The sequence below is a fragment of the Chaetodon auriga genome, chromosome 15 (assembly GCF_051107435.1).
Source record: "Chaetodon auriga isolate fChaAug3 chromosome 15, fChaAug3.hap1, whole genome shotgun sequence".
Lineage (NCBI taxonomy): Eukaryota > Metazoa > Chordata > Actinopteri > Chaetodontiformes > Chaetodontidae > Chaetodon > Chaetodon auriga.
Genome location: NC_135088.1, coordinates 18,507,701 through 18,524,887, shown reverse-complemented (window position 1 = coordinate 18,524,887; position 17,187 = coordinate 18,507,701). Strand labels below are relative to the sequence as shown.

The window sequence follows — 17,187 nt, the reverse complement described above, 5'->3', positions numbered from 1 at the left end:
AGGGTGTTGATGGCAGATTGGTGTCAGAAAAAATGCTAAAGGGAAAAAAAAGTGGCGCAGTTCACTCACGTGTTTGGTACTGGATGCTGTCCTAGAGCCTGCCCTCTGCCTGAGTGCCCTGAAGCACAACCGACCAAAATATTTGTCCTTTGCTGAGCTCTACGGAGAAAGTCTGAGGGTGAAAATGCAGGGTCAAGAGCAACAACTGTCTGCCTCAATACAGCAGTCAGGATGAGGAAGTACTGCAGGCTGCCAACCGCTTTACTGTTGCCTCTTTCACTCTCTCAAAGAAAGAGGGACAGAGTCACAGCCATGGGCATGTTTTTCTCCTCTCCCTGTTTTTCCAGTTTTTTTTCCAGACTTTTTCTTACTTGTGAGGAAGAAGAACGGGAGAATGGACCAGGAGGAGGAGGAGGAGGAGGAACAGATCTCCAACATGTGGCTATGCACTTTCAGAATGAGGGTAATGATTTTTATTTTAATCACACAGCCTAAACCGCTGCTGTTTGTAATGCAGGTGTCTGCACTTTGTTCTCAGGACAGAGGCTTGAAATCTGATTTAACCTGGGACCATGTGTGTTCAGGGTTTATGAGCGAGACACAACTGTTTCAATGTTTTCTTAAATTAAAAGCCATAGCCGTGTAAAGCAAGTACCTGTGCTGCTTCAGTGAAATTTTTGTGCACTTCAGTATATCCGAATCATGCCTGGCTCCTGCAAGAGGAGTCTGAAAAATAAAGATTGATCTATGGCATTTTTATGAGTTCTCTGCTTCCAAAGGGATCTGTAGGCTGTTTGGGCACAAACAGCAGCTACCAACCCTGACAAAGCCCGTCTTTGTCTCAGAAACACTTCTTAATGTGAGGGTGGATCATTTGTGGAGGGGTCTGCATTTTATGCTCTACCATACTGGTCTAATTTGGATCCCACAGCATACGGCATGCCAAGGCCGTGGAGCATGTGGGTAGAGAGCGTATTGCACTCTGGTCCGGGATGAAACAAGCTTCAGTTTGTGGCAAGTGGTAAACTGAAAACTTGGTCTGACCACACCCCTACACCACCACAAAAACTGCTTTTTAAAAGAGCACTGCAATGGGTTGAGAAACAGTTCAGAATGCTTTTTTAGGCACCGCATGCTGTTTCACACCCTGCTGCAGATCCAGATTTTGAATGTGATTTGACGTAAGGCGCACGCTTTCGACTCCGCTGATTCTGTAATGTTGTCACTGGCAGAAACTACCTTATTGACTGCAGCCTTGTTAAATGCTGTCAAAACACTGAACCGTTCCTGTGATTGTTCACTGCCAGTGGTCACATATGTACGTCTGTGGGGCAACTGTGGATTACACCATGACCACAGAAGATACTTGTTGCTAATGTTCAGAAGGTGTTTGTTGCAGTTATGTATCGGGACACTTCAAACACAGTTCTAGTTAACAGATGTACTTTGTGTTTTTCCAAGGATAGCAAAGTAAAGCCATCTGTAGAGATATAACTAGACAAATGTGAATGTTTTCTATTTTCTACTGTAGGATACGCTTTCTGGACGTCTGCAGCGCTGAAAAAGCAAGCAAGCCTGAAGCAATATTTTAAAAATACTGACCCACGACACGATTTGCCTTCATTACAAATCACAAATGGAACTGGAAATGTGGTAAGTCTGCCAGTGCTGTCCAAATTTCAGTATTTAAGTGTGCAAAATAGTTGCCAAGAATTTCAGTGAAAAATACACTGCATGACTTTTCCACCACCATGAGACTGGTGCTGGATGAAAAGTCATGGGATCATTAAGACAGTTAATTAGAAGTTTATCAGGATACACCATCCATGATACCATGAATGCCCAATATTGAAAGTTGAGGTACTTCAGTCTGGATCAAAGTGACGGACCACGTGGCTGTCAGAGTGACATCATCAAAATGAGCCACTCTTCAAGGACAAAAACTCCCATCCTGCTTTGAATTTATGTAACACTGAGGAGTTTCACCAGGAGGACGTAGCTCATGTAGAGGATTATGTCCCACTCTGTACAGGTGCTCCCACTAACCTGGACTCACCAGTGCAACAAAAAAGCAGAGCACTTTTCCACTGACAAGTACAAAACAACACAGTATAAAAACAATGACACAGTCCAAGGTGTCCCTTTGTAGAGCATGCAGTTGGAGGAAAAGCTTTGACTTCCACCTCTCTTACTCATAAACACCACGATGAGAGACCAGTAATTAACAGTATACTGACAATCTCTCAGCCATACAAACAACATGCGTAAGAGGAAATTTCAAAGAATTTCCAACAGGAATAAGCTTCCATGCTGCCAAGATCCTTTGCATTTAAGTTGAACACTTAGAGAATTAGAAGCAGGAGACTCCTGGAGTATGAAACAGACCAGACGTTAATAAATAATGATGGAACATAAATCCATGTGGCTGGATGCTCGCTAGGTGAGGTGGCTCTCAGAGGATTCCTGCCATTGCGTGACACAAGAGGCAGAGTGGACGGACCACTGAGTACGACACTCCTCAGACAAAACCATTAGCAGGCACACTGAAGCTCCTAAGCACCGCCTGCCTCTCTTTCTCTTCCGTTTTCCTCCCTCCGTCCACAGGAAAGAGCACTGAGTCACACTCTCCGCTCAGACACATCACTGTTGCACAGGATGTGAACACAAATGTAAAATGTGCAATGCCGGTGATTCAGCTGAGACAAGGCTTAAAATAATGATTTTTCCATGATCACTGAAAGTAGAGCATTCTCTCATTATATACCATCCATCCAAAACTGTGAGCAATTACAATTGTAAGCATACTGTAGGATTACAAATCCAGTGTTCTTCATGTGGCACTGGTCTATGCTACCTACTTGTCCCCATAAAAATAACATACAATTAAATATGAACCTATTTTTTATCTAAAGCCATATCTACTTAAATATCAGTGAACTGAAGCCTTCTGGCTTGTGAATGGGTCCCTCTTTTCACCCTGTATATGAGGTTGTTTCTTGCCATCTTGAGGCTCTGCAACAAGAAGATTTGAAGACAGACTGATAGGAGAAAACACAATTTTAGTCTATGAAAACTTTTATAGAACTATGATGAAATGAGGCCAACCGCAATGTGTCAAAATACTGAAAACAAACTTATCTCTCTGTGTGATACTGATATGTTGCTACTGCTGCTACTGATATCACATTACAGATGAACATCTGTCTAACATCTGCACTCGAACTACAGAGTCCAGAACGGATTCCCATTGCTACACAAACATGTAATGTACTCTGTAATTAAGATTGCTTTCACTTTAACATCAGCCTTATTTGAGACAATAATATTGCAGTAGACAGCATGTGGACAGGCAAATATGTGTGCTTACATGCATGCATTAATGTATTAATTTTGCCTGACCACGTCAGCAGCTCTGAAGCATCTGTACAGCACCTGGGTCTAAGGAAACGGTGTCTACAAAGTCATTATCTCAGCTAAAGTGAAACAGGAAGAGTGTGGGATTAGTCTGTGTCCCATGCTGTGAGACGGTCTCTGCTCTCCCTCTGGGTTTCCCCTTTAGTCTGGAGGGATCTGAAACTAGTACGCAACAGGGCGCAAACCTTCTCAAAAGCAGTACGAGAAGTTGCAGCCTATTCTCACACAAAACAATGCAGCAAATGTGTGACAATTTCTGCAGTCAGTAGCAATTTGTGAGAGCTGAATGTGAGCAAAGCCAAGATGCCAAACACACAGGAATGCCTACAGCTGTACAAACACTAACTGACTTAAATGGTCCAATGGAGAACCCTTAGCCGACAGTCAAGAAGCAATAGTTCACAAATGCTAGGTATGTGTTCGCATATGTATATGCTTGTATGTATTGTGTTTGAGGCTACTGATTATTGTGCCAACGTCCTTTGTGTGGTGACACTGAAGTGAATTACTGCTAGAAAGAGAGTAAAGCGAGAGCAAAACAAGAAGCCTATCGAGCTTCTGGTAATTTCTCTGCCAAAACACACAAAAACTTCTCAGCATCTGAATATGAGCTGCTGCTTAAATCAGCACATTTCAGTTCAAGACGAGCTAGAGGAACTAAGTTAGTAAGGAAAGTGCTGAATTGATGATTTCCTTTGATCTGGACAGAGATCTCGAGGTTGTTTAGCCATCTTTTAGGCCTACACAGCAGGGGGTTCCCAAACTTTCAAAGTAAGAAGTGCTTACTACGGGATCCTGGCTCATTAATTGTGACGGTTCAAATCTGAGAGGGGCCAGGAAGTTCAATTCCACATTTACACGTCAGATACAATATTCACATTTCAAAGCTTTTTCATTACATCGATCTATATTAGTAATGCAATTTTGTGACTATGTTGTCATACAGTATAACTGATACAAATACAATTAATTAGCCAAACTCTCCCTGCTCCTCTAGAGCTGCAACTGATTATTTTTATTATTAATCTGCCCATTATCTTATTGATTAATCTATAAAATGTCATTACACAGTGAAAAATGCTCTTTATAATTTCCCACACATTTCCCAAGACGCCTTCAAATGTCTTCTTTCGTTTGATCCACAGTTAAAAAAATATTCAATTTACTATCAGGTATGACAGAGAAAAGCACAAAATATTCATATTTAAGAAGTTAGCATTTTTACTTAAAAATTGCTATTGGCCAGTCCTCAAAACAGCTGATGCTGATGATATCTCCTTTGTGTGGAATTTATTAACATGATGGAAACAAACAAAATGAATCCCTTCCAAACAAAATGCATTCAAGCCTCCACATCCTCATGTGTTTGGCTGAAGCCAAACAAAGAATTAGTGATGTCCTGAACTGTGGCAACTCACAGCAGTCCCAGCTATCCATTATCTCCCAGAAACCTGCTCTGTCCTGGCTTCACCAGGCATACTGTATCAGGAGCTGAGACAGATACAGTCCTCATGCATATTTCATGTGCTTCATCCTCTGTTTCATCTTTCTCAGAGCCGGGCTCCCTCGAGGGCCAAACTTCCTGCTATGATGGTGTCAAAGTTCTTGTCTAATAAACAGTCAGAGCCACGTTGTAGAAAGCTGCTTTCCTGTCTGCCTGGTCGGCTGCATGTACAGCGAGTGGGCGGGCTCCATAGAAATACTTGCATTGCATCCATGAGAACTGCGAGGGAATGAAAAGACAACCACTTCACAGAGCTCAGTGATTTTCCACAACGGAACATCATAGTATTAGTTCCACTGAGTAGAATAACTGTCCAACCCAAAAGGAGCAATCCCTGCTGTGTGTCTTTTGCAACAGTACACACAGCTATGAGAGCTATTTGATGTCCTCTGTGGGTGTGTTCAATGTAACCTATATAAAGAGACCAAAAGAGATCACAATAGATCAGACCTCTTTCAGCTACCGAGCAAACATTTTAACGACACACCCGACATGCATGTAAACGTCACACTGGTAAACTCGCTTGTCCTGTTTACCTGGATGGAATAACTCAAAAATATCAAATCATCTGTCTTATTCTTGACTTGCATGTCTCAGGCTGCAGTGGTGGCCGATGTGAAAAGACCATATCTCTGCTTTACCTCAGCCGTGGCCCAGATGACCCATTTACAGAAACGCAAGCATTCCTTGGAGCCAGCGAGTCAGACTGCGATGCTTGTCAAGTATGCGGCCTGTTTCCTGGACGTAGCTGAACTACAAACAGAGCCAGAGGAAAAAGATGCTTGGAGTTGCCTTCCTTCACAGCTGTGCACACCTCTCAGGCAGAAAACATTGCTGTGCCAGTGTGGTTAATTTTTCTCAACTTGCCTTTTGAGGTAGATGACGTTTCAGAGGGAAAAAGCTGAGAGAAGGCAGCCTGGCAATGCAGTGGAGGCTGGGAGCCATCTGTGCCTTCACAAGGCAAAAGCACTGAGTTAAATTATTACACAAAATAGCTGCAACCTGCTGGCAGCGAACTGAGCAGTCCTCACATTCTGTCAGAAACACGGGTGCTTCTGTTTATTCAACTCACTGAATGCCAGGCCAGTACTCATTCCTGCTCCAATCGCTCCATCTCCTCTTATCTCCTCAATTAAAGCCTCCTTCACTGCAGTAAAGGACGTGCCACTTCAACTGTATGCGGACCAGACCTCGCCTCTTGAGAGTAGATAGCAACTGTTTCTTCTCAGATCACACAGAGTGCTTCGTGAATGGGGAAGAGAGCTGTCTGGGCACACCAGGCAGAGAAATGTGTTTCTGACCATTTTAGTATTTTCCTAAGATCCTGGGTGAAAGGGTGAGAGATATTTCTGTAACTAACAAGAGGGTCAACACTGAGAAAAATAAAGGCTAAACGGTTACTCAGACAAACAACAGAGCCCTGGTAACCTGACCTCACAGCACAAAACTGTTACTCAAGCTACTGCACATGCATGAGGTGTCTTTGCTGTTGTGATATCTATTCACCAGTCACTCTGAATCAATACACGAGATCTTTGGCTTCATTCAGATGTGATTCTTTAAAAAAATACAGCATCTCATTTCAAGGAGACAACTTGCACCTTGAGCAACAAGTTGCATTAATTCCTAATGGCTTTACCTGATAATGAATAGCAGGGAAATGGTTGCCATGTTGATCCCTTTATGAACCAGGATATAGTCTGCGCTCTTTGTGCAGTTGTTGACCTATCTACCCCCGAGTCTGTTTAAAGACAAAGTCATTACTTAATATGAAACATTATCATGAATCCACTTCATAAATGAGGTCATTAGCATTGTGAAGACACCTGCAGAATATTTTAGACATGCACAACATTGGTTGGCACTCTAACAAAATTCAAAAGACAGAACTGTCGCTCCGCATTGATTGACAGGTCATTATAGGCCAACACCACACAGCAACTAAGGAACTTGATGAACTCAGCACCTACAGGCTCAGCTGCAGCATCAGGTTCAGCAGGACTACCAACAGGTTCAACTTGGTGCGCCTCTTTGATCTTCCATCTCATTAATGTGGGGAGTGGGGTGGTTTAGGTAGGGTATGTTTAGGTATCCCACCTACGACTCCTTCAACCACATTTTTATGCTAATGCCACTTGCTGTTCATAATTTTCAATCCCTCCCTACTCAAAACCCTCACCAACAACGGCTGCCTTGACTCCTCACTGCACTATGAGGCCATGCACACACATTTATTCCTCAAACCACACATAACATTTTTAAATAAGCTCACAATGCAAAGTCAGGGGTGTAAATACTCTTTAAAAGTAAAGATTTTGACAAGTTTTGATATCAGCTTAAACGTCTGATCAGTACTTCCTTGTCCACATATTTGAAACGGTTTGAAAAGTGTGGATTTACCTCATTCCTGAGAGTGTGACACCCTGATCCATGTCTGAGAGATATAAACTGAGCCTACAGGACACTATCATGGTGGCATCTCCTTCCACAGAACGTAAGTGGGCAGTGAATGCAGCATCTGAAGTGAGCAGTGAGCTACATCACTGCTGTATCTGCCTTTCACCCTTCTTACCACAGCTGGACAAGGTCACTCTAAATGTTGTTACCCCACCCCCACCCGGACTCATTTCACACAAAGGTCTGTTGCAGCACGTGGATGAAGGACTCCAGTGCTGCTGCTAATTTTCTATGCACAGTCCCACAGCACGAAGTTCACAAAAGTGAATCCAGGACACCAGCATTGGTAGGAGGTATTACTGAGTGTGTGGGGCAGCAATGAGAGGAGACCTTGAATACCCATTCGAACGTCACACACTCACATACACTTGGTTCTTCCCATCGAGCTGACTGGTCAAGGAAATCACCAGATATCCTTTTCTATCGAACAAAACAAGCCATACCACCACTGTACAACTGGACATGGGTGCTCCCCACATAACCCTTGGCTATAAATAGCAAGCCAATGACAGGAACTGCCTGGATAATGAGTTGAACAGGGGATGAGAGCGTAGACGATGAGGCAGATTCAGACGTAGACGTGTCCACCTCCATCGATGACAAACACGTCATGAAGACTGAATGCAAACTTAGCAGTCCTGTTAGTAGATGTCAGATGTGTTTATGTGATTTTCCTTTCTGCAAACACTCTGACAACAGTGGCACAGAAATCACAGACACAGAAAACACAGAAGCCTCTTCACACAACATCTATAAGCAAATGCTGACAGTTAAAAAAAACTGTATGCATCCACGTAAGTCGGTACTATGGTCTTACAGCCAATACTGCAGTGACACAAGACCAGTCTCCCTCACTGCCTTTCTGTGTCCAGCACAGTCTGTTCTGAACACAGCCCAGAAGCCCAAGACAGGTTTCCAACTATTTCCCCTTCTTGGATGGTTAACCATGAGAAAAACAAAAGTTGTAATTACCTACAAACACCATTGACATTGACTGCCTCATAAATGACTGGTGTGCCGCTCATATTTGAAGTCTCCTTTCTCCTGGCATGATCAAAAGGAGCTGAGTAAAGTGAAAGCTGTCATTTGTTGCCCTTTTGGTTCCAGGCGCGTTCCACTGCAAGGCTGGCCTCTTCTATAAACATAAGACTACAACGTAAGCTCTGCAATTAGGATATTTTACAACTTAACTTTCCCTTTGTCATTATTGAGATGTCCAATTATGCTGCACAGAAAGCTGTGGGCAAAATAGCGATGGTTTATTATTCAAGCATCGCTATTTCAGACGGTGATCTGGAACACTGGTGATGTAGTTTACAAGTAAATGTTACGTGGCAAGAGTTGAATTACAGCTTAGTCAGGATAATCCGCGAAATTGAAGCACTTAAGGCCTATTAAAAACATAAACAGCAGACTTTCATAAATAACTACACTAAAGACAAAAAGGCCTTGTTTGACTGCTTCACAAGGCACTGATCTAATGAGGAACAAATGGCTGGCTGATCATGTGAAGAAAACACGCTGGCAGCACTGAAGTGGGTCCAAAGGCAACTTGCCATTGGCAGCAAAATGTAAAATTTACATACAAAGACAGGAAAACCAAAGCAGTACAGCTAATTTGGTATATTCATTTGTAACCTGATCTGCCAGTATATTCCTGGGTTTATCTCAGGAAGCATGACAATCCCACAAAGAAGCAGGTGCAGTGCCAAGCTACTGTACGCAAAAAAGAAACCTTATGCTGAGTCAAATCTGCGTAATATCACGAGCAAACAAAACATTTGTATTGTTAAAAGAATTTAAGTTCAGGGCCATAGTCACCGCTGAGAACACAGAGGACATGGGAGGTTTTAGCAACCTGATTGGAATATTTTTCAACTAAAAACATACTCTGATTCAATATGTTTACATGTGACCACTTTTAGGCCAACAATAATAATAAAGAAATAAAAGCCACAGCATTTCTCCCCCTCCTCATATGTATTAAAGGCAGTGTGGAGATGGTGTTCAAGCTGAATTTAGAACTTCAGGTGGGAAATAAGATTTACAGAAAACACAGCTGAAAAATGAGCCTAATTTTAATAATATATGAACAATCCTACGAATGAATAAAAAATATCTGCCATTCATTTCACAGCTGCAGTGTCATCACTGACCTGTGAAGATAACTGACATGTCACAGGACAAAATTCATAGTCACTACTCTTGGTGACGGTAGGTTCGTACTATGAGTCCAATACAGCTTTTACTGACGGAGGAATAAGAGCTGAGCCGATGAAGAGGATGTTTAGAAAGCAGATGAGGAGTAACGATCGAGCGACAACCCTGTTGAACTCACGACTCCAGTGCATGGTGCAGCGTTAGCATGTAAACTGACACACTGAGGAGGAACATGTGAGAACATGCCATGTTAAAATCCCCACTTTCTGTCAACATTACGGCCATACAGTGGCACATTCAATTAGCTCGGAAACAACTGCCATTTTTTGACACACGTTATCATAACCGGAGGGACACGTCTGCTTCAGCACGACTTACCCTCTTAATGAAAGACGTCAACAGTGACAGAGAAAGCTGACAACAAGCGAGCTGTCATCAAAGTCAGTTTGGCGTCGCTGCCATCTCCTCGACTCTCTCTGACAGCGGTGTCAACGTCCACCGACAAACAGAAACGCGTTCACGGTAAAGTTTGCACATATTAAGTCAACACATTGGCGAAAGAAGAGGAAAGCAGCCGCAGACTGTCGTAGAGGAGTATCTGCCACTAGCTTCATCTCACCTGTTCAGTCCTGCGGCGGTGCTGCTGTTGTTTGATCAGGATGCTGCTGCCGCCTCAGGCACGCGAGTCATTAGTGTGTCACCACCGCGCTGCGCTGGAGCCGGTAGGTGGAGCGCGCGAAGCGAGTTTGGCGCAGTGCTCAGGGAGACTTCTGGGAAATGTAGTCTTTCTAATGCTGGAAGGTAGGATGATTGGTTTTTGTGTATACTGTAAGATTAGACCATTCCAATGTGTGAATAAGTTGTTTTGTTTGTTTGTTTTTTTTGCTTGTTTTTTTTTAATGTATGTGTAAAATTAGGACAACTAACATGTAGTTACTTCCTTCATTATTTAATTTGTTGATGATAATGAATGTTAGACATTTAGAGAAACAGCCTGGGACAGCTCTTAATATATTCTGTACCATAAAGGTTAACAAAACTGTATACTACACTGAAATAAAAACACCCTCACAACTTCATGGAAACAAGTACAACAGTCCAACTAAAAATCTGACCTTTATGAAGTTTACCGTATTTCCATGTTTGCTGGCAGGATGTCAGCTGCTGAGGAAACTTGGTGACAATTTTGAAGACAGTTGCTTTTGGTGTTGTAGTGGATTTCATGCATTTTAGAAATATTTTGTAATTCCCTTTACATGTAGAGGATAATAATAATAACAACAACAATAATAATGATAGTGTGTGTGTGTGTGTGTGTGTGTGTGTGTGTGTGTGTGTGTGTGTGTGTGTGTGTGTGTGTTTCAGTTCCAGAAATGTAGGGTTATTGCAGGGTTTTGAAGTGTTTCTAATGTAAGACTAAAAATATTATCCAAAAATCTGAATATTTTTCACAATACTTTGTCCATCCCATAGTTCTTCCCCTCTCGCTCTATAAATGAGGTGGAACACATCTAACGCGATGGAATTCATCAGCACACAAGCTTCAGCCTCCAAAATGACCATGAAGTTTGAACAGAAACGTTGCATAACCTCTGAAAAGACGGAATTTACCGCAGTGCCGCTGTCAACATTGGCAGGTTGGCTTTTGTCGAATGTGTTGACATGAATTTAAATGTATCTTACGATGAGAGAATAAAAACATTCAAAAAAAGTTTTCAAAAATATATATGTTTTCATCTGTTGTTGTTGATATTGCGTACTGTTGTGTACTGTTTGTTGTGTATTGTGTTCCCATTTTTTGCCTCCTCAGGCGGTTACAAAATGTGACGAATCTGCACCGGCTCGTCCTCGGCTGTATTTACCTAAAGCGCTGTCATTGAGAAACATGGCCGCCTCCACGGGGACTGCGAGCGCTGCTGCCTCCGACTCACAAGGTCCGGGAATGGACAACCCAACGATTCAGTACAGTATGATTATGGACCATCTGATCGGGGACAAGAGGCCCGTGAAGGACCTGAACCCCGCCGTTATGGGGGGACTTCCGATGCCTGCTAAAAGCGACGAGCAGAAGATGATTGAGAGGGGAATGGAGAGCTGCGCCTTCAAGTCGCTTCTGGCCTGTGTGGGAGGTGAGCAGAGACTCTTTCTGTGGAAACATATGTTACAGCTGCTCAGCATCTGTCTGTGCATATATGCCTGTCATAAATATATTAAACGATTTATCGATAATATATAAATAAATGTCAGCCTTACCTTAATGTTTCCTGTACATCACACACACATGATCAATATCAATAAGGGTGCCAATATGTCTCTGATCATAGGTGAATAGCTGAAGACTCTGTGTCTGTCTCATGTTGGTGTTGTTGTTTCCCACAGGGTTTGTCCTCGGAGGAGCGTTTGGTGTTTTCACAGCTGGCATCGATACCAATGTTGGCTTCGACCCCAAAGACCCTTTGAGAACTCCGACAGCACGAGAAGTGCTCAAAGACATGGGCCAGAGGGGGATGTCCTACGCCAAGAACTTTGCCATCGTGGGCGCCATGTTCTCCTGTACAGAGTGCATCATAGAATCAGTAGGTCACAGCATCACTCTTCATTACCTGAGGCTGCAATATAACACACAAATATGGCTGAAACTGATGACTGGCAGGAGCTCAAAACAAAGGAGTAGGAAGAGGATTCCGTGATGTCCCTCCTTTGTCCTGTGGCAAAACAGAGAATAGACAAAACACTTCATACTCTGAAGTATCTCTATTACAATTACAAAACACTGCTTCGAGGCTGGCTCACAACGGCTGTGAGAGGAGTTTTTTAGAGTTGTTGTGTGTCCAGACTGGCTTGTATCATATTGGCTGCTAAAGGGATAATCTAACAAGGATTTATGTATTCTGTGGCCAAAGTAAGGAAATGCTAGAACCTCACGCTAGTTGTGTTCTGGTATTTTACCCCCATCAAAATGGTCCGATAGCGCCCTCTGGTGCAAAACTGCTTGTGTGCACAAAGCTTTGTACAGTCTGTAGCTTGCAAAATATAGGAAAACAACCCACTCATCTAAATGATTACAGTTCAGATATAATAATATGCCAACTTGTGATTCAAACTGGAGACCCTGATTGTCCCCCAGCCTTTTTCTCCTCCACATCAAGTGTGTAACGCTGTACCTGTTTTTTTATTTGCAGCACAGAGGCAAATCTGACTGGAAGAACGCAGTGTACAGCGGTTGTGTGACCGGAGGAGCCATTGGATTTCGTGGTGTGTAACCTGCTTTATGTACCGTGGTGTTTTAAACTGAAGGTAATGTATGTCTCTTGTCCTCGTGTTTATTTATTTATTTTTTTCTGTTTTGCAGCTGGTCTGAAGGCTGGGGTGCTGGGATGTGGAGGCTTTGCTGCATTCTCCGCTGCCATTGAATATTATTTGCGGTGAACCGCTCAAGAGTGGCTCCATGGACAAGAACTTAATCGATGGACATCTGGACGAGCCCCGTGAGACGTCCAACCCTGCACATGGAGGATTGCTGCAAAAGCAGAACTGATGTATTTGTTGGAAGTGACAGGTTCCTCTTTGTGCACGGTGGTGTTCAGTGAGGCTGGAAAAGACCTGTATGTCTTTCCCAGTGTCTCATTACTCTCATCATGTGGACAGTTTGAGCAAAGCAAACATTCATGTGGAGAATCTGCAGAAGGTGAGGAGAGAATGTCTGAAGGTCTGATGTTGAACACAAGTCCCGACCATCTCAAATCAGACTCGGACCAATGCTGTTCTTGTTGTAGAACATTGGTATGATGTGTCAGTAACTAATCCACAGCAGGATTATTTATATTAAAGATGTTTTTTTGTTTACTTGTGCATTCAGGACGTCTTTTCTTCATGTGAAGTTTACATGTCCACAAAACTGTAAACTGTCTTTTAACGGTTTCAGCTAAGTTTCTTCAGAGGTGACAGCTGTGACTCTAAGTGTTGTGACGTAAGGACCACAGTCATGTCCCTCCCTCCACCACTGAATCCTCCAATAACAGGGCTCCAAAGAAGACATGTCAGGGTTGCATCGTATCTAACACTGTCTATGCTTCAAACACTTCTGTAAGAAGAGTTTTATCTGTAAAGTTACATATATGGAGCACATACTCACAACCTGTCAACATTTGATTGTATTAGTGCTGAATCCATCATGTCATTCACATTTTATGTTGCAGAGATAGTGTGTGTATTGGGACAGGTCCTCTATCCCCCAAAGTAATGGAGAGTGCAGCTGTGGTCTCTGCTGGTCTCTCCTGAGTATGTGACAAGACCTCCTGAGCTCCCTTTAATAATGTCAGAGGTGATTGTAAACCTTAACCTTGGGAGTGTTTATATGTGATACTTATTAATTATAAGAAAAAGAAAAATGGTGTTATGCTTAAAAATTGACACACTTTAGACCGAAATTTGACTTTCTTAACGTCCTGGCTCAGATTTCTTAGGACTGGTTACAGATTGGGCCGACGGGCTGCGGGCCTGGAAGCACAAAGGATCAGAAAAAAAAAATCTGAATATCAGAAAATCAGTGGTCACTTGAGCCAGAGCGACTCTGTGAAGTGAATCTTGACTCTACTGAGGGAGCATCAAAGGACTCAGTCAAAAGCCCTTTTCAAAAACAGCATCTGAAGAATATCTTTGGCTGCGGGTTGTCTTCTGAATGCTCTTTGTCACAACCCTATCATGAAATTCCTTTAGTGATCCCAAAGGACTAAGTTTTGGACCTCACTGGATCTCTGTGGTGATGTCTGCAGGACTTACAAGGAGTTTCTGCGGGTGGTACAAGCTACGAGTCTGACCTCTGCTCTTCTGCTCTTAATATTTCAACATATCGACACTGGTGAACACAAAAACACAGCCAATAGTGTTCAAGATTCATTGGAGGTCGCTTTCAGCAGTTTTTAAAATTGACCACAAGGGGGTGCAATAAGCAAAGATCTGAACTTTAAATGTCTAAACGTGGTTTATCTTTCACATCAGTCAACTCTACATTCTAACTGCTGGAGTCATACAGGACATAGTGAATGATTATGTGAATCATGCTATTGTGTCACTGATCCATTGTCTCCAGAAAGACAGCATTACTGATATTGCAGATCTCAAATCTCAACAGACACAAAGTGAGTGTTTTGTAACTTTTATTTTACTAAAAAAAAGGGGGAAAAAGTTCACATTAACATTTAGCCTCAATATTACAGTATATTGAAATTCTTCTCAAAGGAAGTAAAATACAACATTTTTTATTTCATTTTAATCTTATATTAAAAATATCAAATAGTACTCATCTAGCAGTGCTTACAGTATTTTAAGATATGTCGCAGGCTTGATAGCAGAAAGGTTGGCTTTGTACAGAGCAGAGATGGGCGTTTGCCAGTCTTAGCGAGGGCCTTGCAGAGACAACCTACCTTTGTGTTACCCGGCCTGGTTTGATTGACAAGCTGAACATGCAACGAGGGCAACTACACAAATCATCCTATAGATTATACTGGTGCAGTAAGACACTTGGAACAGGCTTGCAATGAAACAACAAGAAGAAAAAAAAAAGCTAAATGTTCCATTCATTGTGTTTTTTCCCCAACAACCCTCATGTCACAGAGTGCCCGTTCTCCTCTACAAAGTGATCTGAAATTAATTGGCAGACTTTCTGGTGATCTTTTCAGTACAGCTTACCAACCATGGACATGGTGAATGAGAAAATCAGACTAAAAGTAACATCACTACCTGAATAAACTTCAAAAAACAGACTCCTTAGAGCATTTCTCTAGTTGCACAGAACTGTACAGGCACACATATTATATATATTCAAAATAAATAGGGCTAATTTGGCCAAGACTCACTGGGGAGAGCAGGTCTCTAAGTGTGTCTGTCAGTACAGAGAGACACATCACCAGCCATTTATTGGGATGGCTCCCCAGCCACTTCGAAACCTCACAAGTTCTCATAGTCCCTTAAACACGCACGCACACTCACTCACTCAGATCAAGTACATCCACATTGTCACTCACACACCCCGGCCTCCTCCACCACGCACATGCACAAAGCCAGAAAGACTGAAAAAGGAAACAAAACAGCTGTTGAACATAATTATCAAACATGTAAATGCCATTTTTCTGGAATGCCTCTGATGAGGAAAACAACGCTGGAGGACTCCACTGGTTTCTGAGATCATCAAACCAGAGTCTGGAAAGGGCTCACTAGATGACACCACGACACACACGGGAGTGATCCTGTGCCACCACGCCAGGCTGTGGCCCTGGACCGCCCTGACCTTTCCCACTGTGGTCCCAGAATGCCTTGTCGTCTTGTTGTGGGAGGCGGGGGTCAGCTCTGCTCTCCTCACATTACAAACAGGACGTGTGACTACTAGACGACCGGGAAATCTCCTCCACCACCTCCCTGTGTGCTCAGCTCCATCTCATTTCAGGACGGGGAGGGGAGGGAGGGAGGGTGGCTGGTTTGGGGGGTGTAGACAGGAGGGATGTGAAGGGGCAGGGGCTGTACAGTCGAGATGAGCTGCCTGCTGGGAGGAGAGGTGAGGCAGGAGGACCGAGAGGCAGGGACCGAGGTTTGTATGGAGTCTCTCACTCTCTCCTCTCCAGATGGCGCCCTGAGGGAAGTGGGTGGGGATTAAACGTCAGTGGAAAAGTAGAGAGTGTTGCGCTTCAGTTCGGCGAAGGAGATGGGAGGATGCTGCAGGTAATACAGCAGCACCTGGACCTGAGAAGAGAGAAAAACACCTTCAAAATCCAGAAAACTGCGTCCCTCCAGCAGCCCCTGTCAACTCACCCCAGCCAGACACTGTGAGCCTGACTTATGTCGAAACATACGGTCCCTCTTATTATTATTGTCAAGGCTGCATGCAAGCATGTGTTCCCTGCACTTTGTCCCTTTCCCTCTCCTGTCCTCTCTGGCTTTGCTCAGGCGTGCTCCATCTGATTGCTCAGTGAGGATGTACTATTGTTGACTGTTGACTCAATTGACTGCTTCCCTCTCTTTAACATCACTGGATTCTTTTATCAAAACAGGGGAGAATCCATCTCTCATGTAACCATGAGATAACATTCAGGTTATGGCGGTGGAAGCTTCCTTCATAGTGTCTGACATTCTGTATACTTATGCAATAAACATTTAGATTTTAAATAACTTCCAATACAAACACTCAGCTGTAATGGATAGACGGGACCTCCTGCATGTGCATGAAGCCCTATTTATGATGATTTACTCTGGACGTTGTTTACTCTGTCAAGAAAAGACATTTGTGCACAGGAAACTCATCTCTCAGTAGAGCTGAATGGATGGCCTGCAGCCTAAATACAGCTGGGAGAGTAGACCGCAGTGACATGGGTCACTTAGCGACGTGGGAGTAAAATTCATCCGGAAAAAACGTGCAGTGACCAGAGAAATGTGCGCGCGCACGCACACACACACACACACACACACACACACACACACACACACACACACACACACACACACACACACACCAGTTTTTTACTGCATGTCCTCACAGAGATGAATCTGTGTCTATTGCTTCAATGTTCCATGAAAGCCAAAGGGACAAAGAGCACCAGAGAGTTTCAACATTGAAAAATGTTGAACTAAAAAAACAAACATCGCCTCAAATCTGTGAA

The 17,187-nt window shown here is 43.2% G+C and overlaps 3 protein-coding genes across 9 annotated transcripts in view; 1 reads left to right on the top strand and 2 right to left on the bottom strand.

The window, feature by feature from the left end:
• The window catches only part of specc1 (sperm antigen with calponin homology and coiled-coil domains 1), a 68,920-nt gene extending 58,661 nt beyond the window's left edge, over positions 1-10,259 (bottom strand). Inside the window, exon 1 of one of the 4 annotated variants that reach the window (XM_076749960.1) lies at positions 10,155-10,259. The gene's annotated coding sequence lies outside the window, so the exon portion shown is untranslated. Of the gene's footprint in view, positions 1-69; positions 190-9,913; positions 10,015-10,154 lie in introns of those variants that run through there. The other 3 variants (XM_076749962.1, XM_076749961.1, XM_076749963.1) reach the window with 3 other exon arrangements.
• A 1,157-nt stretch (positions 10,260-11,416) lies between these two features.
• Positions 11,417-13,388, top strand: timm22 (translocase of inner mitochondrial membrane 22 homolog (yeast)). Its single transcript, XM_076750733.1, has 4 exons — positions 11,417-11,664; positions 11,915-12,111; positions 12,718-12,790; positions 12,888-13,388. Exons 1-4 carry the CDS (start codon positions 11,421-11,423, stop codon positions 12,962-12,964), a joined length of 591 nt encoding a protein of 196 aa, XP_076606848.1. The 5' UTR covers positions 11,417-11,420; the 3' UTR covers positions 12,965-13,388.
• Positions 13,389-14,677: 1,289 nt separating this feature from the next.
• abr (ABR activator of RhoGEF and GTPase) overlaps positions 14,678-17,187 on the bottom strand; it is a 113,785-nt gene continuing 111,275 nt past the window's right edge. For all 4 annotated transcript variants that reach the window (XM_076750184.1, XM_076750185.1, XM_076750186.1 and 1 more), the window contains one exon: positions 14,678-16,273. In XM_076750184.1, coding sequence (XP_076606299.1) covers positions 16,184-16,273 — 90 coding nt within the window. In that variant the 3' untranslated portion in view covers positions 14,678-16,183. The remainder of the gene's footprint in view (positions 16,274-17,187) is intronic.